Here is a 21,252-nt window from a genome sequence, read left to right as displayed (position 1 = left end):
TTATTTTAGTCTACTGAAATGTCAGAGTCCTTCATCTGGTTGGACATTCATCAGGCTGATGAAGAGTCCTGTACATTTTGAAAGTTTGTTCAGTACTCTGGGATGTACTGATCCTAATGAAGGTAATACATTATTCCAGCACTTGCCTATTCCCCCTGGCCGCTATGGAGCAATGTTTCTATTTGCATGTCTTGTAGACATGTAAAATAACCCTGCAGTCATCATGATTAGATGAAACCGTGAAAGTACCTGGATTGTTATTTCCTATAATCTTGTATAGTTCCCACACTATTGGTCCCGTTGCTCTTCTACCCCAACAAAGCTCTCCCGATAATGTGTTCCCCCTATTCTCTTGTTCAATCCAGGAACCCTGCTAGGCAGTTAGCAAAGACAGCCTCATTACTAGGCTGAGCATCAAGAAATGGAAATTATATCTGAAACAGCAGAAGAGAAGGCAGCCTTGTGTCTGTGGTGCAATAAAAGCATTTCTTGCCCTGGGATCTTCACAACCCTTAATTAGACCTGTTTCTTTTAATGCAGTTGCTGTCTTCTGCTTCATCTTCTCTTTATCCAGATGAGGTGTTAATAAGGACAGTCTCCAGCTCAATGTCATGGTGCCAGTGGGCAGCATGCCAGTGCCAGCCACAGCACAGGAATTGCAATTTTCCGTGTCACTAATTAAACAGGAGAACAGCTGCCTCTTCCACTAAACCTTGGTTTGCCCCGCTTCCCATATAGCAGGATGGAGACCATCTGCCCCTTGCCATGTTGGCCAAGCAGCTGTATAAACCCAGAGGCAACTCAGCAAGTGGAGAGGGTGAAACTGAAAATAAAACACAGCACACACACACAACCTGCAAGCAAATTAATAGATCTAAGGAAATGGGGAAGGCACAACACAGGATGGTAAAATTATCCATCCCAGCTGTGCTAATGAAACAGTTTCTCCCACTTTTTGCTTCTGGGGTTGGCACTCATCTCTATTTAATTGTTTGTTGATTTGTTGATCGCTGCAGGCGCCAAGGTCCCAGGATGCCTCATTAGCATTTTAGCCTTTCTGCCTTCCAATTTACAGGAGGGAAAGACCTTCCTCTACCCAGTTCCCAGGCTCCAGCCCCTTCTCCCCCCTTAATTTTACAGTGTCTAAGCATTAAACATGTCTACAAAGCATCAATATCATTTTCTGGTTTCCATCCGTATCCCCCTTCCACATCTCTTACTACTTTGAAGTTAAAAAGGGCAAGTAAAGTCATTCTACATGGCCTGGTTTTTCCTGAGTTAGCCAGAAGTCACTGAGATGATCATGCATTGAACAGCCTTTCAGAGGTTACGCTAGACCCATGGTTTGTCTATAGACAGAAAATTGTTTCCAACATGCCTGAGAGTGATGCAGCCTCTAAGAATATAAGTGCCTCTCATAGAAGCATGGAAATTTTCTGCACATGGCAATGCTGGGGGAGTGGGGGAGCAGAGCAGATAGTTATGTGTCTCTCATTAGGAGTTTTTAATTTTGATCAAAGCTCTGAGGGTTCATCTTGTAATGATTAGTGACATAGTAACAATTCCCTAATAGAGATATACCATAAATGAAAGCAGCTTCCAAAACTGTGGTACACATCTGGAAATTATACACTGCAATGGAATACCAGCCTTTAATCCCCTACTGGCCACCAGATGATGCTCTGAGAGTCAGTTTAAGAACCCAAGTACAGAAAAATAGTACAAAAAGCAGACTTAAGAGCTGGAAAGTGCGAGGAATAATCTTGTTTATAAATAAAAGGCATGGCACAAAACTTCTTGTTCATCCAAGACAGCTGTTCTCAGTGTCTGTGGCAGATCAGCCCCATTGACCTGTGCCACTCTTTTCATCCCTCCAAGGCTTCAAGGTACCCAGAGACTGGCACAAGTCTTTGCCTGGTGCTTCACCACTCTCCTGGCTTGCCTGACCCTCAAAAGAGTATTGTCTCTCTCACTTTTTATGGTACACTGCCAGCAAAGAAATTACCCATCAAGAGGGCCAGTGCTCCCAACTTCCATTCCCATATTGCCATTCTAAGGCCCCGCCTAGAGTCTGTGTCTCCTGCCACCCAGCAACTGGTTACCATGAAGATGGCTTACCACTCTTGTGCACTCCTGAGGCACTAGTAATTTAGCAACTGCCTGTCTCCCTTCCACTGGTGTCAGTTTTAAATAGCATGTTCAAATGGCAGAAGTCTGTGTGGTATGTAGAACAACTACTAGCATTGAAAATAGTAAAGAATGTATTAAAAGTAAAAAGTCTGTCCATATAGTCACTGCACAGCAACAAACTGAGCAAGGGATGCAAAAGAAAGGTGTAAACATGTAATTCCTCTGTTCCTCACTCTATACATGTCCTAGCTGGTCTTATTCTAAGGCTCTTTATTTATTTATTTATTATATTTATACCCTGCCCATCCGGCAAACAGGCTTAACTTAGAAGTTACAGTTTGCTAAAACTTCCCATTACCTTGGAATCTTTATCTAGGCAGTCAGCCCTTTGTCAGTTTCACGTGGCAATGGCAGCCACCAATATGGAACTCAGATATGAGAGCTCCTTCTTCCAATGGAATTAGCCACAACAGAAAATTCAATGCCAAGGGATCTGTAACTCTTCTGTTTCCCCACCCCTTGTGGGTCAAAGAATCATTTTGTCAAATCTTCTGGAAGATACAATCTAGCCCTTTACAACACCAAGTCTCCGTGCCCCTTTCTAGATATCAGATTACAGCAAATGTATGAGCTGATCATTTCACTGTCTCCATCTAGGATGGTCATTGGTACTTCTAAAGCTTTGATTATTGGTACTTGAGTGATGTTTGGAAGCAACTGACTTCCCCTTTCTTGTTTACCTTCTGCCAGGAGAGAAAAAAAACTTTTAAAACTGAATGTGGGTTTTTTGTTAAGCCCCAAACCCGAAATAAAATGCATTTTTCACAACTTCCATCAGCATCTTGACACGTCATAAGAATCTGCCTTAGGCAGATAGCAGAACATAGTCTACTGGCGGATGGCCTGCTGGCTAATGGACCACACCAGTGCTTGTGGGTTGCAGTGCTCATGGTAAGATGCTAGACTATGGTGTTGGCTTGATCTTGCAAGGCACTTCTCAAATAAGAGTGTATATTTAGGGTCACTTTTTACATGCACGGTTTTATTACTTGTTTTATTTATTTAGCCCTTTTACCGTGTATTGATAAAAAAAAGAAAATAAATGAATGTATTCTCTTTAGCCATCATGTTATGGCAAATGAGGCCTATAAACAGTTTATACAAACTGACACAGATTAGTTATGCCTTGAGCATTAAGGGCTAAGCTAGTAGCTAGAGCAAAAAGACCAGGGTTCAAACCTCTTTCAATCATGAACATCACCAGGTGACATGTGGCCAGTCACTCTCTCTTAGGCCTGGTCTACACTTGTAGCAGAATGAGGTGAAAATGAGGGCGCAAGCACCAAGAAGTCAGAATGGACTCCAGCATTTTAGGCTGCACGTGTGGAATTACATTCTCCAGTGTTCCCCTGCATCCATAAAACCCTGGGAGTGGCAAGAATGGTACAACATTCAAAGGGCTGTTCTAGAACCACTCTACCACATTTGTTGCGTGTGTGTGTTTTCTTTTCAGTTTTGCAGGGAGTTTTTCCATGGGAGAGCAGAAAAGCGACCTCCCACACCTGCACTCTGAACTGTGAGACAGCCAGGGTCATCAAAAGCCACCAGGAGCCCTGAGATAAAGATTCTCTCTGCCCCTCCATAGCACCTACACCCAATCCTATTATATGAAAATAACTCACATATTGAACTTTTAGCTTAAAGGTGCAGAATTTTCTATCACGCTGTGACAGACAGCACTTTTAAAATCTTAAAAGTACTGTATGAACAGGTAAAGGACTATGAAAGGTTAATTCTTCACAGTGCAGAGAGCCTTGAGTGACAGGCTGTTCCAAGAGATCTGATTGGTTAGCATCAGCTGAGCAGAGAGAGACTTTAGAGCTGAATGCTGAGGAGGAGATTTCATTAGGAATTCAGCCCTGACTGAGAGCAATTTAACACAGGAGAACTGGGGAAATTTGGCAAGGATGGGTAGTTAAAAGAAGACTACCATTCAGGCCAAGGAAAGGGATAATCTTCTAGAGAGAGAAGGAATTTCCCTACCCAGTCTAAACAGGTTGATAGCTCTGAAGAGTTCAGAAATTCCTCGTCTGGTCTGGTTAGAAACTGCCTTTAGAGACTTTACAAGGCAGTTAAAAACTCAAGACGAGTACTGGTGTTTCAAGAGAAGGAGTTTGGGTACTGGAAAGAGCCAGCCTTCTGGAAACTAAAAGAGTCAAATAATACTCAAAAATAATGTGCTGGAGTGTTTGGAAAACACTGGAACAAAAGCCTTTCAACATAAAGAGTTTAGTAACTGTGAATAGCTTAAGAAACTCTCATTCACCTGAAACATAACAACTAAAGGCTGTGCATGTACTGGTTTTACCTGAGAGTTATCTATATTGAGTTGCCTCAGAAATTTCAGCCCCTGATTTCACCTGACTTTTCCCCTCTATGTTGAATAAAATATTTTTGTTAATTTTTAATTTCAAAATGTCTCAAGTGTCATTTTCAATTGTTTAAGTTAAAGGATTATCCTGACCCTTCCCTCAGGTTCCTGGGCTGAGCTGGCTGTAAAATATCAGTCTGAGACAGGATGGGACAGCCAGAGTTCTTCAGGAAAGAAGAAAACAGACCACTAGGGCTGCTTAATCAGAAAGTAAAATAGAAACAGAGGGAAAATCTTGCCTCTGAGGGAGGGAAAGGGAAGGGGGTAATCATATGTGCCTTAAAACATATTTTCAAGAACATAAGTGCAGTCCAACCTGTTCAGACAAATGAGATGTTTAGTCCTGCATCTTGTTTCTCTTAGCATCCAGATGCCTTGGAAGGCCCATTAGCACAAAAGCTATAGCATCTCTCCTGTTGTTGCCCCCACCCTAGCAACTGATATCTGGAGATATACATTGCCTCTGAACATGGCAGATACAAGACTCAAGAGGGAGAGAGTAGTGCAGGCTGATTTGGAACAGGAAAAAATGGATCAGAGAAAGAGACATCTTTTTTTGCTTGTTTTTCTCCCCAAAACATATCTGAAATTGCTACTTACTAAACAGTGGGAGTAGAAAAGCATCATAAAACATGCATTTTGACTAACAAAAGCTCGGAGACATGGCAGAATCTAAGGGAATTGTAATGCACAACTGAATTTTAGGAAGATATACTTAACAATAGATATGCTTCAAGACCACGGAAAACTGGTTGACATTTCAAGGTATAATAAAAGTTCTGTGAACAACAAGCAAAAGCCTTCTATAGTACTGTCATGTTAAATGACGTGTTCGCATTGTAGGAAATGTTATTCTGTATGTAAATATTAAAACAATAATAAAAAGGTAGAATGAGACTGACATGTATTCTGTACTACAATCTTTTGTTCCCTAAGTCATAGGCTTCCCCATCTCCTAACCACTCTTAAAACGAGAGAAAGGAAGATGAAATGAAATGAAATCTACTATGTCTTTGTAATATTACAGTAAAAATGGAATCACTTATTTCCCAGTCCCCCTGGAAAAAGGCGGCTGAGCAAATTATGCAAGTATTCAGAACGCATGCACAGAGCTGCCAATGAAATACCAATAAAACAGATTAATACCCTTGGAACTGGGGAGAAATGGGCTGATCGCCAATCCAAGCTTAATGACTTTTCTAAAGAGAAGGGGGGTGTCGTTGGTGGAATGGCTCACAGAAGAATGACATCTGTAATGAAACTGTAAAACATCATTCTAAACTGCAAAAAAAAAAGTTTAATGGGGAATTGCATCTGTAGCTGCCAAGGTGAGGCTGAATGCATCAGCAGCTGTCTGCTATTCTGAAATGTTGTCCTTTGTTGCCAGGGAAGTAGGAAGGTGGTTTCCACATGTGCCAGCTCAAGATGACCCAGGCGGTAGCATGACAGAAGGAAGATGCCTCTCTAGTGCTTACTGAAGCCATGTCAAAAGTTCTGCACACCTTGCTTAATTTGCAAGTTGGCTGGTTTGTGCAAAAGACACCACTCCTCTAACTCTTTTCCTTGGCACCTTTGGAGCCTCTCCTTTAATACTACAACAAATCACAGCATCGTGCTGATTGCAAACACAGGATAAGCCATTTCGAGATACCAGTGCTGAGCTGAAGTTGGACATTTTAATGACACCCAAAGAAGCATTATTAGCTTGGCTTCTTCCCCAGCATGGAAGTCGCTAATTCAGCTCATTAAAGCCTTCAAACAATTTGAGCTTGAAAATTGCAGGGTACTTTTCTCCATTTTGGTGGGGAAAGAAAAGTTTGCTAGTGTGTGTGCAGGGAGCAGTGTGAGAGGTCAATGGGAAAACTTCAAAGCCAAGTTCTCTTAGCCATGTGAAGCATCTGAGTGGTCTCTAACGGGGTATGCAGCATCACAGGATAACTTCACAGCACATAATGGAAGTGCAGAGAGGCAGAACCATAACCTGTTGGGTCATCCACGCTTCAAATGGCTTTCAGCCAAGACTACTGTTCTGACCTTCTATAGCACCTCTAGCCTAGCAGCAGGTATACTGAACAGGACAAAAAAAATGATGCAGCCAGTCACATCTAACAGAAAAGTTTAAGGTAAGAGGCTGCCTGAAATGTTGAAGAATTACTATTAAAGGTATGTTCAATCTCACTCCGACATTTTGCAGATGGGTCCACTTCTTGTGGAAGTTAATTTTTAGCTGCACTCAGCTCCCTGTGTCAGAATCCCAAAGGTGCTTGCAGGCAGGCTCAGAAAGGTTGGGGAGGGAACCCCCGCATTAGAAGAATGGCACGGACTTGGTGAAGATTTAGAAAGGGTAGCTTGCTCCAGGCATCTCCTTCCAGGAACTTTGCCAAACCACAGAGATTGTGAAAGAAACAATCTGCACGTGTTCAGACATGTCACACTACTGCCATGTAAGAAATACCATCTGTGGCGGTGTTCTTCAAACATTCTTCATTCTAGGAATCCATTGTTCCTACATTCCCGGGAATGAGCAGCTTTCAAAATCTGCTATGGTATATACTAATATTTCTGTACAAAAATATGACTAGAACAGAATCTCCTTGCTGTAAGTAGACATGAGCCCATCTTGGGGAAAGATGGTGTAGTCGTTCGGGTATCAGAGTAGGATTTGGGAGACCTAGGTTCAAATCCCTATTCTGCCATGGAAGCTTGCTGGGTGACCTTGGGCCCATCACATACTCTCAGCCTAAACTACCTCACAGGACTGTTGTGAGGATAAAATGGAGGAGAGAACAATGCATGCTGCTTTGGGCCCCCGCTGGGGAGAAAAATATGGTATAAAACCCCCCCTATAAATATGCAAATTAACTAACAGGCCACCTTGTGATGCACTTTAAATTCTCCTTACTGATCTCTGTATTGCACCCATGTCTTCTTACCCTTTCTCCAAATTGCTCAGGCAGCATATGTTGTTTTCCCTTCCTTCACCCCATGCCTAACAACTCTTTGTGGTATATTAGGCTGGGGAAAAGGGCTTATCTCAAAGACACCTCATTAGCCTCACGGGTGAGTGGAGATTGAACTTGGATCTCACTGCCCCTAGCCGCTATTCTATCACATGGCACTATCTCCCAAGGTTTCAGTTATATCCTTCCAAAAACCCTATTAAATATAAATCATACACCACAAAAAATCAACATATACAAAAGCGGTACTTCCTCGTATAGAAAAATGAAGGATCGTTTTCTGAATCAATAACAGTCACCCAAAACATGCTGAGTTCTGAGCTTTGTACAAAAGATTTCATTCAGAGATGAAGTAACAGTGTTTATTTGCCCACAAAGAAAAACAAGTGCAAAGAGCTGAAGAATTGTTACCGACTGAATGATAGGTCCAATCTGTAGGAAGAGGATGAAATTTGCCCTTATGCAGCTAAGTTGTTGCTATGCAGAAAAAGGTCAGCAAAACTCAAGAAATATTGGAAGCCCAAATTGGCAAAAGCAATATGAAGTGACAACAGCTCCTGTTTAATGTTTCAGTTTCTCTCTCTTCCATCAAAAAGTAGTAGTTTCACTGCCTAGGGAACAAGAATGGCATTGGAAATCAGTAGCTTCAGAGTGGTAGTAGAAGCCAGAGGGTTTGGGGTTGGTTTGTTTTTTTTACTCATCCGGTACAGTTTTTGCCTTTTCTAAATTGGTCAGAAGAATAAAAATAGAAGGGGTGATGGGAGGCTCCTCATGACTGCAAACTTCACAGTTTTGCTATATGTCAAAAACCTGAAGCTGGAATTCAGCTGTCATAAACCAGAATCAGCAGAGGTTTCCAGCTGAATGAGAATACATCGCAGCTAGCAGGACCAAGGTAGCCCAAGAGGAAGAGGGTGCCTGCAAGAGTAATCTTCTAAGAAAATCAAGCCAGTCCTACAGCAGGAAATATAAAGAGCCCAAGATCCTCCTACTCCAAGTCTGAAATTACACCACACTCAGAAATGCCCCTGCATCCACATACCCAGCCAGGGCTGGTCCAAGATTTAGGGGGCCCTGAGCAGAGAGTTCCTGGAGCCCCCTTCCTGCCCACTCATCCATCTGCCCCACTACCTGCATGTACATCTTTCCCCTGCCCTGCCCGCAAGCCCTCCAACTGTCCATGCTCACAGCCATTTGCACTGCCCACATTCCTTTCCCTGATGGCACTGGGCAGCATGTGCAGCTGGGAGCACGGGTGACGCATCACTCACAAGTGACCGGGCAGGGAAAAGGCACATTAGGGGAGGGAGTCAGCAGCAGTGGGCCCTGCCAGAAGTCCTGGGCTCCAGCAGCTGATCCACCTGAAGGTATGCTGACGCTGGCCCCGGCCCCTATTCTGGTGACCCAATTACTTCCCAAAATGCCTTTCAGCTGACCATGGGATGCTGAAATTCACTGGCTTCCTGAGTCTTGGAGGCAAATAGTCCTCAATTCAGATAAGACGAGGGAGAAGCAGCAAAAAGGCAGTCTGCCCCGGGGCTGATTTGCACACTACATTTTCCAAATTGAGGGTGATTCCCATGAGTGATGAATTAAGAGAGTGAGTCAGCCAAGCAACTTCCTTCCTTGAAGCCTGGATTCCAAGGCCAGCATAGCACACTGCATACTGATATGTGTTTGGGCACATGAGACCTAAGCTGTAGCCTTTGGCAAGTTGTTATTTCTCAGCCTAACCTACCTCATGAGGTTAGCACGGGGTTAAAACGAGGTACAAATTGCAATGCATGGGTTTTTTTTAATTTTAAGGGGAGGTTGTACAGTCAAAACGATTAATGGCAATCCCCTATGGCATGGGTTCATTGGGAAGCACACGCAACAGGGCCAAAGAAGCACAGCACAAGCTCTCAGACCTGAAGGGGATATAAAGCTAAACACAAGAGCCTAGGCTTAGATAAACTCACCCCTGAAAATATACGATTCTATAATGCTACACAATTTATAGATGTCAACACTGAAGCACCTCTGAAATCTCAAGATGGACAAAGAAAGCCTGTTTATTAAGAGAGCTTCCATGACCTATCAAAACCTGGGTTTCAACAGCAGCAGCTATTATTACAGCAGCTATCATTGATAACAGTGTAGTTCGGTGGTTAGAGTGCATGATCAGGACCACCACGGTTCAAATGTACAAAGCCCACTGGATGGTCTTGTGCCAGTCACATGCTCTGCCAGACAGCACTCCCTGCTTACTGGGAAGATGAAATAGAGGAGGGGAGAACCACACCATGCTGCTCTGTCCTTCCTGGAGGAAATGCAAGTTTATTATTATTATTTTTTAAGGCAAATGGAATGCTCTCTTTGCATGCCATCTGAGTAAAAACTGCTGGGAGCCAACAGCACTCAGCAGGAGGACCTTGATGCTCTGCTCCTGAGATTCCTGGAAGGATCTAGTTGGCTATTTTGGCAGCAGAATGCTAAACTAGAAGGACCTTTGTCTTGATCCAGAGAAGCTGCTTTTATGTTCTGTGTAGAATCTGATGCTGCCACCACTGGATACAAGATACAGGGCTACAAGGACCAGGGGTAAAAATAAGCACTCACAAAACACACACACACACACGCACACAGAGTCCTTAGAAAACTGATATAATCCAGGGGAAAAACCCTCTGCAAACCATCATTCAAACAGAACCCCAATTGTCCAACACAAGCCGAGGTCCTTACCATCTGCAATGAAATGTTCAGGAACGTGTAGAGTCACCTTGACCGTCAGTGGGCAGGACAGTTGAGTGCCACACACCATAGCCAGGATGCAGGAGCTCACTGCAATTAATGTCAGCGCTGTCTTGTTCATGGGACTCTTGAGGGAACCTGGAGAGATCGGGGGAGGGGGGAGGAAGCAGAGAGAGAAGGTGAAGAAGATGCTCACAGACAGTGGCCTCAGAACAACCACACTCTAGGGAGAAAAATATACGAGTAATGTATGTATGTATGTATGTGTGTGTGTGTGTGTGTGTGTGTGTGTGCACCTATGCCATTGATTTTATGGTGAGGGGACTTTCATATATATATATATATATGAAAGTCCCCTCACCATAAAATCAATGCTCAGGCCAAACCGCTGGACCTAGAGACACCAAAATCGGGGAGAGCGCTCCTACCATGGCATAGGTCCTCGCTAAGAAGGGATTTTAAGAAATTCGACCCCTAAGTGGGTCAAAAGGGGGAAAATGGGCTCCCCTCACTATGATTCCTATGTGGCTGCCAGGCAGCTGCCTCTCTGCACCCCCCACTCTCTGATTGTCAGCTGCAGAGCTCAGTGTTATGAGGTTAAAAAAAACAGTTACAGGGGACTGCAGAGAGCTAATGACAGCTGAGGAAATCAGGAGTGGCCAACAACCACCTGTGAGGTGAAGCGAAGCTGCTGGCCCAGCCCCTCTGATGGCTTCCAACACACTCCCCTCACCTCCTACACCTAACAGGTGGTTGTCTGTCAGGTGTAGCCCAACCTCCACAGTGGCTTCTAATACTGCCCCCTCCCCCTCCTACACTGAACAGGCAGCTGCCTGTCAGGTGTAGGAGACGAGATGGGATGGCTTTCAACACACTCCCCCCACCTCCTACACCTAACAGGTGGTTGTCTGTCAGGTGCAGCCCCACTTCCACCGTGCCTTCTAGTACTGCCCCCTCCCCCTCCTACACTGGACAGGCAGCTGCCTGTCAGGTGTAGGAGAGGAGGTGGGATGCTTACAGCCAACGGGGAGGTTTGCTCAGCAGGTTTGCCTTAGCACTGCTGCTGGCCCAGCCTCCCCGATACCTTTAAATACAATCCCCCCCAACACCAGACAGGCCGGTGTCTGTCAGGTGTAGGAGCAGGCAATGAACAAAAAGCGAAGGTCACAGCTACAAGAAACCATTGCAAAAACACAAAGAAGCTGCTACTTTGATATACTGTGACATTTGTATGTGTTAATATATTTACACTTTGCAGCGCTCTGTGTGGCAGCTTCTTTGGCCAGGGTATGAATGTTTATTGGGAGATAGTAAAGGACATTTCTAGGAGCCATTTCAATGTGTGCCCCCCTCATGAACCTGAAGGAATGTCCACCACATCACCACTCTCTCACACCAACTCCCCCTCACACCTCTCACCTCTTACTGCCCCCAAGAAAGCTCCTGGCAAACGTCAAGCCAGGTACACCAAGGCTACAAGGAGGAGGCAACTTAGGAATGCGGCAAAGACATTTGCACATAGTACTCCTGCAGTGCACTGAGTTGCACAGGCCAAGTACCAGCAAGATCACCCTGAGGTGCTCAGAACAACACAGTCTCCATATGAGCAAAACAATCCAGGAACACAAGTAGAGAGGCCATCACTTTTGTGGAAGGTGGCAGGAGCTGACTTAACAGACGACTGTTTCTTAAATGGACAGTTCTATGTGGCCTGTTCCAGAGTGAGCTCATCAAGCAGCCTGGTGATCCCAGCACCTGAGGGCAGAACCACCAATGTGGTCTAGAGAGCGGTCCTTCAGTAGAGGGGGGAAAGTACGTATGTTTCACTTCATTTCTTACACTACAATCTTCTCTGTTAGAATTCCTACAACAAATGTCACATTTTTCACATCATCAGTATTATAACTGGATTTATGGAACTTAAATACCGTAGCGAAGCACGGGAAGCAGGCTAGTATGAAATAAGTGTAGGGTGGGGGGAAATGAAAACTTTCAGACTAGAGCCTTCAAATAATTTCTTATCAGGACTTTGCCACCAGCCAACATGAGGCTGTCACATCTGTTCATTTGACTGTAACATGTTTTTAGAAACTCTGTGTAGACATTATCCTTATCCTGTGATATTAGGGCAGAGAATGACACTCTCTGTCTTACAGGAGAGCAAGGGAGTAGCACCCAAGCAACAGAGATTACACAAAAAAGTATGATTAATAGGAGAAAAGGTGGAATTCTTGGGGTGGATGAGGAAACCTAACAATATACTCTTCACTAGAGGAAATTAGTTCAAAAGTGTGGTTGTTTAGCTCTTGCAAAAGGCAGTGTGGCCAGCAAGCTACAGAAGTGATGTACCGCGACTGCGGGGATAACAAGGGTCATATGTTCGACTGTGGGATTTAAAGTCTGGTGGCTGGGGAAATGAGGGGGAGGGGAGCAGCAGCAGAGAGAGAGGCTGAGGAGGCCGACAGTTGTGGTGGAGAAAGGGAGGCTCCAAAATTTGTGAAAGAGGCAGAGACGAGGAAGAGTCACAGCAGCCAGTCAAAGGTGGGGACAGGAGGCTGTGAGAAACTTGAGATGATGGCATAGCCAGTTCCAGGTTGGGAAGAAGTCTCCAGAAGAAGAGAGACTGCGCCAAAGGAGGTGCCCCCGGGCAGCAATGAAACCCAATCCCTAAAGAACCCAAGGAAGGACTGGCTACAGGAACCAGACGGACAACAGGGTGGGTGGGTTCAGGGGGTGGAAGAAGGGAAGGAACTTCTCACCTTGAGAAGGCACAGGAAGGCAAGGAATAAGTGCGGGCTAAGTACTTTATGAACTGTTTAGGTGCATTTACATAATGAAGGTGGCCAGGGAGGATCCTGGGAGGGCAGCCATTATGTACAAGTGTAAAAGGTCTCTGGTCTAAGGCCACAGAAAGAAGTGACAGAAAGTTCTGTAAACAGGAGAAGTGTTTGAACAAGGTCTTCCACCAATGAAGAGCACACTCTTTGCTGCTGTTCCCACACCAGAATCTCCACTGTTCTTATTTACTTATTATTTATTTACTTTATTTATAGCCTGCCTTTCTCGCCAGCTGATCACACAATATAAACAATGCAATTGGACAACATAAGACAGTCAATAAACAATGCAACATGGTTTTACAGAAGTTAGAAAAACAATGAAAAATAAAAAGGTACCCAACAGGATATACAGTAAAGAATGTAGAAAATGGAATTACAAAAGTACAAGTCAATACAGTAAGAGTAGGATAAAAGGTTTAAATGGCAATGGAGTAATCCTGTACCTTTTATGAAGTGCCCCCTGAACCATTCCATTAAACCACAGCTCTATTTCCTTTCTGAAGATGCCCTCCTGACCAGTTCTGTTTCACACAGTCTGCAGAATGAGGGATGCTCAAGTTCTCAGCTAACCAGACATTCACCATCTCTTTCATTCTTAACTAGCCTCAACAGAGCAACGATGATCTAATCCATAACTGTGAAAATTAAGCTTCAAAATGTACCCTATAACAACTCTTCCTTTTGTGTGTGTAGGGAGGGATTTAATTTACCCCCAAAATGTATATACCATCCCATTCCAAATGTTTGGGGTTAGGAAAAAACGTTCCAGCACTTAAAGTACTTAAAGTAAATACAAAGACTGCTAATTAAGTTTCAGTGCCATGGGTCAGCAGTTTTTTCTAAATAATCAAACAGCTAAACTGTGCCAAAATTTAGAGCAAGAGATCAATGAAGGGCTGATATATGGAAGCTCATTTACATAAATGAAAATATACAACCCAACATTACTTATAATTGATATACTGAAATTTTCTGCAGCCCAAATAACGGCTGTTGGGAGGAAGTAGCACACAAAACTCCTCACGGTAAGTGATAAATACACACAGAAGAACCATGTGTGACTGTTTCAGTACAATTGCAGCCAATTTGGTAACCCCACCAAGGAGCTCTTAAGGCAAACAAAAATCAGAGGTGGTTTGCCACTGCCTTCTTCTGCAGAGTCTTCCTTGGTGATCTGTTAGGGTTTTGGTGCACTGACATAATATGTTCACAGTTCGCAATTGAATGACTAGCAGCAGTTCACCTCTGTCATTTTCCTTCCTATAAAGCATCTCTAAGAAGTCCCCTTGACTTCACATACTGGTTATTTTAACATCCCACTTATCCCTCCAAAATATCTTAAAGACTTGATTTTGTTTCTCAAAGAGGCACATTTGAATCCAGTACCATAGGTTGCAGACCAGTGTTCAAGGACTTTTGTTCTTCAACTTTCAACATTTGAGAAGCCTTTCTCTGTATCACTGAATTCTGCCAGTCTGAAGTAGTGGTTAAGAGCAGTGGACTCTAATCTGGAGAACTGGGTTTGATTCCCCACTCCTCCACATGAAGTCAGCTGAGTGACCTTGGATCAGTCACAGTTCTCTCAGAGCTCTCTCAGCTGTTGTGGGGAGAGGAACAGAAGGTGATTGTAAGCCACTCTGAGACTTCAAGTGAAGGGCAGGCTATAAATCCATCAACAACAACGACTCCTCCACTTCATCTTCTGCATCATCTTGGTTCCCCTACCTACAGAGGTTGAGACAGATGGATACCAGAGACAGGCCTTCCTATCCTTGAACTAGTGCTGCAGCTTTGCACCATGTTCCCTCCTAAGCTCACCTGGCACCCAAGCTCACCTGACACCTACTTTTGGTTAATTGTACTGCTACTGATCAATCCCTGCTATGATTCTGATTAGGCCAAATGGCCCAGACTAGCTCCATCTCATCAAAGCTTTGAAGCTAAGCAAGGTCAGTGCTTCCATGGGAGACCACCAGGGAAGACTGTGGCAGCTGTGCAGAGGACTGCAATCAGCAAACCACCTCTGCTTACTTCTTGCCTTGGAAACACCATGAGGCAGAGTTTCATGGGGTCACAATGAGCAGGTTATGACTCCATGACACACTTTACCTTGCCTTTATTATTCTGATCAGCTGTTTCTTGTTTGCTTTATTCTTAGCCTGTTCTCTTATAATGCTGTCATTACAGCATTGCTCCAGGTCTCTTTTTGTAGCAGGTATTCATTTGCATATTAAGCGACAAACCCCTAATGTAGCCAATCCTCCAAGAGCTTACAGTAGCTCCTGTAAGAAGAGCTCTGTAAGCTCTTGGAGGATTGGCTACATTAGGGGTGTGTGGCCTAATATGCAAAGGAGTTCCTGCTACAAAAAGAGCCCTGATGGCTCCTAAATCAATTCACTGCTTCATCTGTAATTGTTATGACACTATCTTACCGGTCCCCCCCCCCAATCTGTTATTTTAGTCTATCCCATTAATTTGATTGATGTTTGATGATTTTATAGTTTGTATGAATTTGACACAGGGACCAGGATATGCATTTTTTAATAAATAAATAAATAAATGTGTTATACGTCTCTAAAGAACCAGCTGGTATTCACCAATATTGGTGCATTTCCAAACAAAATTGACCAGAACCTCAGAATGCAAGAAAATCAGAATTCAGTATGATTAGCCATAGCGGAAAGCCAAATTTTGCATGTGAGTCAGATAATTCTTTTCATTTCTCTGGACTGAATTCACAAAAGGACTCTCCACGTATGTGAGATGAAATGTTTTTTGACAGGCAGAAGAAAGGCTCTGCAGAAGCCAAACTTGATCCCAGAATAACCCCAGCACTAGAGAGGCATGAAGGTCACATGGAGCTCTCCCCATGCCCCTCTTTGGGCCATCCATCTAATACCCTGCATGCCAAAATTCTGACACCTCAGAAATAATTCTGAAGTGGCAGCACCTTTGAGGTTACACAAAAGCCAAGGTGCACAAAGATCCGAAAGAATAATGTCCTGGAGCTGGGCTTCCATCAGGACCAGAAGCAAAACTTCAGCAGGCTTTTAATGAAGTTGATTTAATGGTGGTGGTGGGGGAGAAGCTTCATTATATACTAGATACACTGGCATAGCAGAACAGAATCCCACATCCCTGCCACATAAAGTAAAGTCCATACAACAAATCAAGGAAGAGCTCAGAAGGCCAACCTCTTATCTTTGCTAAAGTAAAAGAAACGGAGAAAGTAGAAATAATCAGGAAACGGAAATACCACGCAAACACCAAGTCCTCCTTTACTTCAATAATTGGGTCGATTCTACGGTTACAGCACAGTTGGGGTCAGAGCAGAGAACAAGCCATGCCGTTTTGAAAGTTAAGGTGAAATATGTGCACCAAAACCACAGAGATAACTGTTCCAGGAAAGTAAGGATTTCAAAATTGGAACAATCAACTTAGCAGACTGACCTTAAGCACTGAATAGAGCTTGCTGAAAAGCTGGACAGCTCCCCACGGTCTAGAAAGGGCAGACTAAATAGAACAAACACATTCCTTTCACAGTACAGAAAGAGCATGTGCACGCAACCTTAGTCCTTCCTTTCCCCAAAAAATCATTTTCCCAAGATGTGCCACTCACCTTTAATATGGAAAAGTTACCATGCCTCCTTTCTAAATTTCAAACTTCTCTTCCAAATTCTGTAGTGTACAATGTAGTATGCAAAGTATCATAAATGAAAAAGAAAAAGAAAAACCCTCTATCTCAGTTTGTCTGGAATATAAGTAAATGATAAAAACTATGCAAGTGAAAGGGGTGGGCATAATCAAAGTCACTTTTGTACATCGTAGCTGGACCCATCTTAACTTCAAAGCCAAAGTGAAACCAGTCTCTCTTTGCAAATACCATTCCACTGATCCTGGATGTCATTCTCTCCTTGCCCCTTTGATTTTGTCCAGGTCATGGTTTCCAAATGTTTCAACTTAATAGTCAGCAGCATTAGGTTCACTTCTTTTCTCCCTACCCATGAACAACTGGGAACATGCCAATCATCCTTAAAATTGGATATGAGCAAGAACTCCATCACAGAACTCAAAACCATGATATAGGATTTCAAGCAGGTCTCCCATCCAGGTACTGACTAGGCCCAGACATACTAATAGCTAGTTAGAGATCAGCCAACCATGCTCAGTTTCTATTTCAACTTGCTTCTCAGCCATTTATTTTGAACTTAAGAGCTCTTTAAAGACTCAGGGAATGTAGGGTTAACCCTTTTTTGGTACCTTTTCACTTGTACAGATTTTGGCTTTGGCACCAAATTTTTCAGAGGAAAGACTGAAGAAGAAGAGGCACACAAGAAGAGGTAAACATCCTCTGGATATGTAGGCTACATTTAGCTATCATGACTAATAGTCATAGACCTGTCCTGCATAATGCTGTCTACCCCCATCCTTTTTAAAGACATCTAAACTGACAGCCATCAGTAGTGTTGTGTGACCCAAAACAACAACAAGCAAATGTATTTTGTCCATCAAGGTTACCGGGTGTTTCTGAGTTATACTTGCTAGAATTACTACCCTGTTCAAGGGGCTACCACACAGCTAAGATAAACCGATCTTTTCCATGTGACTTAAACAATGCAACCTCACTAACATTTTCAGCCATGACACCCCCGTTGCAGATCACTATACACTCACAGCACAACCACTGTCATGCTGTATTTAAACACCCACTGGGAGACAAATGACTTAACAGAAGACCTTTCAAAACCAAAGAAACTGATACTTTGTGATATGCTGCTAAGTAAATATACTGCGATTGCTTTAAAGATGGGAAGCTGGTACCAATTCATACTTTCCCCCATAAACTTAAAGCTGGAAAAAGGCAGGTAAGTCATATAATGTGATAGGTATACGGGATGGGGTGAAGAGCACCAGGGCGTGCGTTTGCATTATGTCCACCCTCCACATGCCTGGACCTATCAGAAAGGGGCAGGGGTTGCTAGACGAACACAAATTAATTAAAGGGACCAGATTTATATCTTAACAGTGTATTTGTGCAAGACTCTAAAGCAAGAATCCCTACTTATTTGCTTTGTTTTTAAAACATAAAATGAAAGGCAGAGAGAAAAGAAGAAAAGCAGGCAAGCAAGTCTTCATATTAGGGTAGGAATTATTTCAGAGCATCTCTCCTAAATCCAGTTAGATGCCACTTAATTAGACTAGAAGGAAAATTGGTTTCAGAAACAAAACCTGCTCTTAGTGAATGGTAATCCTGGGCCTGCAAGCAGCCATATCTTGGGTCAGAAGCCAGTGTCCAGATTAGGCTTTTAAGTCATTTTGCACTCGCACCGATTTAGATGCGCTCAGGATTCATGGAGGGCAGATAGATTGCTGAAAAACATGAACAGAACAGCTCGGTCTGAAGGGGCTAATTGCTATAAAAGTGTTTGCATCTTATGTAGAAGAAAGGAAAGCTAGAATTTGTAGGTGAAAAAGTTCAGCAAAGGGGAATAGAGAAAGACTCGTAACTAACTCTCTCTCTAGTTGATTTGCACATCCTTCCCAGAATCTAAGAGACTCCAGTTGGCTTAAACCCATAGTCCAGGGTGCTAGTTCCAAATAAATGCCCCCAAAACCCTTGCCAAAGCCGCCCTCACCTGTCCCCATCAGCAACTAGTACTCTGAGGTATGCTGCCTCTGAGCACAGAGGTTCTATTTAGCCATCATATTTAATAATCATTGATATGTCTGTCTTCCTCCATGGATTTGTCCAATCCCCCTTTAAAGCCATCTAAACTAGTAGTCACCAATGCAAACTCTTATAGCAAGTTCCATTAAGTTAATCATTTGTTGTGTGAGTAAATTCTTTTCTTTGTCCTGAATCTATAGGCCATCAATTTTACCAGTTGCACTGCATTCTAGTACAAAGTCCTCTCTATCCATTTTCTTTCCATGATGCATATGTACTCTATTATGTCCCACCCAGGTATGCCCCCCCATACTAAAATGTGAAACCCTCAAACAGACTTTCCTTGCAGGACAGCACCCTAAACCCTTAATAATTTTGATTTCCTCTTCCTTTACCCATTTTATTCTAACACACATATATGTATGTAAACATATATACATACATACACGCACGTGTGTGTGTATGTATGTGTGTCTCCTTATATATAATTCTGTTCTGATGTGAATGTTCCACACCCTCCCACAGCATTTGGCTCGCTGACCTGTCACTCCAACAGTGTGCCAATCCAGTGGCTGCGTTGCTAGAGTCCTGTCCACAGAAGGGGCAGCCAGTGTCTCGGCCTCAGTGTCATGCAAGGTGATGGGCAGGACAGATGCTCCATGGGTGGCCAGCGCCTCAAACAGCGCAGACAAATGCAATCAACACCCAGGAGACAGTCCAGGGCTCCGGGCAGGGCCAGGGGAGGAGGGACCTTCAGCTCAAGGGGAGCCCACCCAGCACTCACTCCGGGTCCCCCACCGCCTGCGGCCTACGTGCACCAGCCTGAGTCCTCCTCCACTTGGAAGGCAAGCGCAGAACAGACAGCCGCTGCTGCTGGTACCGGCGGCAGCCAGGGAAGGGACAGTGGCCGGGTGGAGGGCAGTGGAGGCATCCCGCCAGGCCCATTGGGGAGAGGCTTACCTTGCGGGGTGGCAGCTACATTGCTCCCTGTACACCCCGGCTCCGAGGCTAGCCTGGAACCATTGCACTCCACTCCCTGCCCAGCCCTGCCTCCCCCTGGCTGCTCCACCATCCTCCGATACGAGTCGCTCGAGGGCACCAGCTCCTTCCCACCAGGCGCCCAGCACTGGCTCTGCTCCTGCACCCTGGTGTGTGGTGTGCCACCACCCAGGGAATCCATGGGTCTTCCCCCCATTTGAGGGCACAACAGCTCCTTGCTGCCCGCACCAAGTTCCTATCAGAAGGCAAGGGGGGTGCAGCCCACTTCCCAGTGGGACAGACTGCAAGTCAGATCTAGATGGAGTTCTTCTATGCACTTCCTCCGGCCCAGTGCCAGGGAGGAGAAGACGGCCAAGGAGGAGGGTGAGGCCGAGATCTGGGAGCCCCACGGGTCCCGGCACTCACTGAGCAACTGGGGACAGCACTCCCTGGCTGAGGCCAGTGGAAATGCATGACATGGAGAGAGGCCTGTATGCTGCTTTCTAGAGTTCGTTGTATTGCTTCTACAACGAGCTTTGCTACTAAGTGTGTGTGTGTGTGTATATATATATATATACTAGCAGTAAAGCCCGTTGTGAAAGCAATACAACGGGATCTAGAAAGAGGCTCTGGGGCAGTGCTCTGGCTTTGGGCAAACAGTGTCAATTTGCTGTGGTGACCTCAGCAGGGTATAATGACAGAGTCCACTGTTTTCTCCAGAGGAACTGATCTCTGCTACCTGAAGAGCAGTTGTAATTGTGAGTAATCTGTAGCCCTCACCTGGAGATTGGCAACAATTGTTACCCAGGACAAAATGGCTGGTTTGGAGGGTGTAGTCTATGGCATTCTACCTGTCTGAGGTCCCACCCCTCTGCAAACCCCACCCTCTCCAGGCTTCACCCCTCAAATCCCCAGGAATTTGTCAGCATGTAGTTGGCAACCCCATCTCCTTCCCAGCTAGCCACCAACCTACCATTATCTGCCCCTTTGACTTCAGCTGACTTCTGCCCTCCCTTCTGCAGAGCAGTTGTAATACTGAGTGCTCTCCAGCCCTCACCTGGAGATTGGCAACAATGGTTCCCTATGTGAGACTGACTGGTTTGGAGGGTGGAGTCTATGGCAGTGTACCTGTCTGAGGTCCCACCCCTCCTCAAACCTCACCCTCTTCAGGCTCCATCCCTCAAGTCTCCAGGAATTTCCCATCTGGAGTTGGCAACCCTATCAGGACTGGCCCCAATGTGTTTTCTCCCAAAGGCCAAAGTAGGTGACAGGACCAAGCTTAGTTGCCTACCAACAGGCACTGAGGGGAATGTAGGGTTGCCAGCTCTAAGGAGGGAAATACCTGGAGGTTTGGGGGGTGGATTCTGTAGAGGGCCGGGCGACGGAGGCATCGGCCTTCTGTCGCCCGCCTTGCCCCCCCAATCTCGGCCCGGGCACCCGCGGCTCCCACCAGCGGCCGCCCGACTCCAGACTCCCCCGCGGCCACTCCAGCCAGGCGACGGAGGCATCGGC

At 44.7% G+C, this 21,252-nt stretch overlaps 1 protein-coding gene across 1 annotated transcript in view; it reads right to left on the bottom strand.

Annotated features, from left to right (window-relative positions):
* Positions 1 to 21,252, bottom strand: part of LOC107117485 (astrotactin-2-like) — a 490,835-nt gene that overhangs the window by 308,011 nt on the left and 161,572 nt on the right. Inside the window, exon 5 of the mRNA XM_015419611.1 lies at positions 10,246 to 10,392. Within this exon, the coding sequence (XP_015275097.1) occupies positions 10,246 to 10,392 (147 nt within the window). The remainder of the gene's footprint in view (positions 1 to 10,245; positions 10,393 to 21,252) is intronic.

This window comes from Gekko japonicus, unplaced genomic scaffold (assembly GCF_001447785.1).
Source record: "Gekko japonicus isolate JY-2015 unplaced genomic scaffold, Gekko_japonicus_V1.1 scaffold1142, whole genome shotgun sequence".
NCBI lineage: Eukaryota > Metazoa > Chordata > Lepidosauria > Squamata > Gekkonidae > Gekko > Gekko japonicus.
This window is presented reverse-complemented; position numbering and strand designations above follow the sequence as displayed.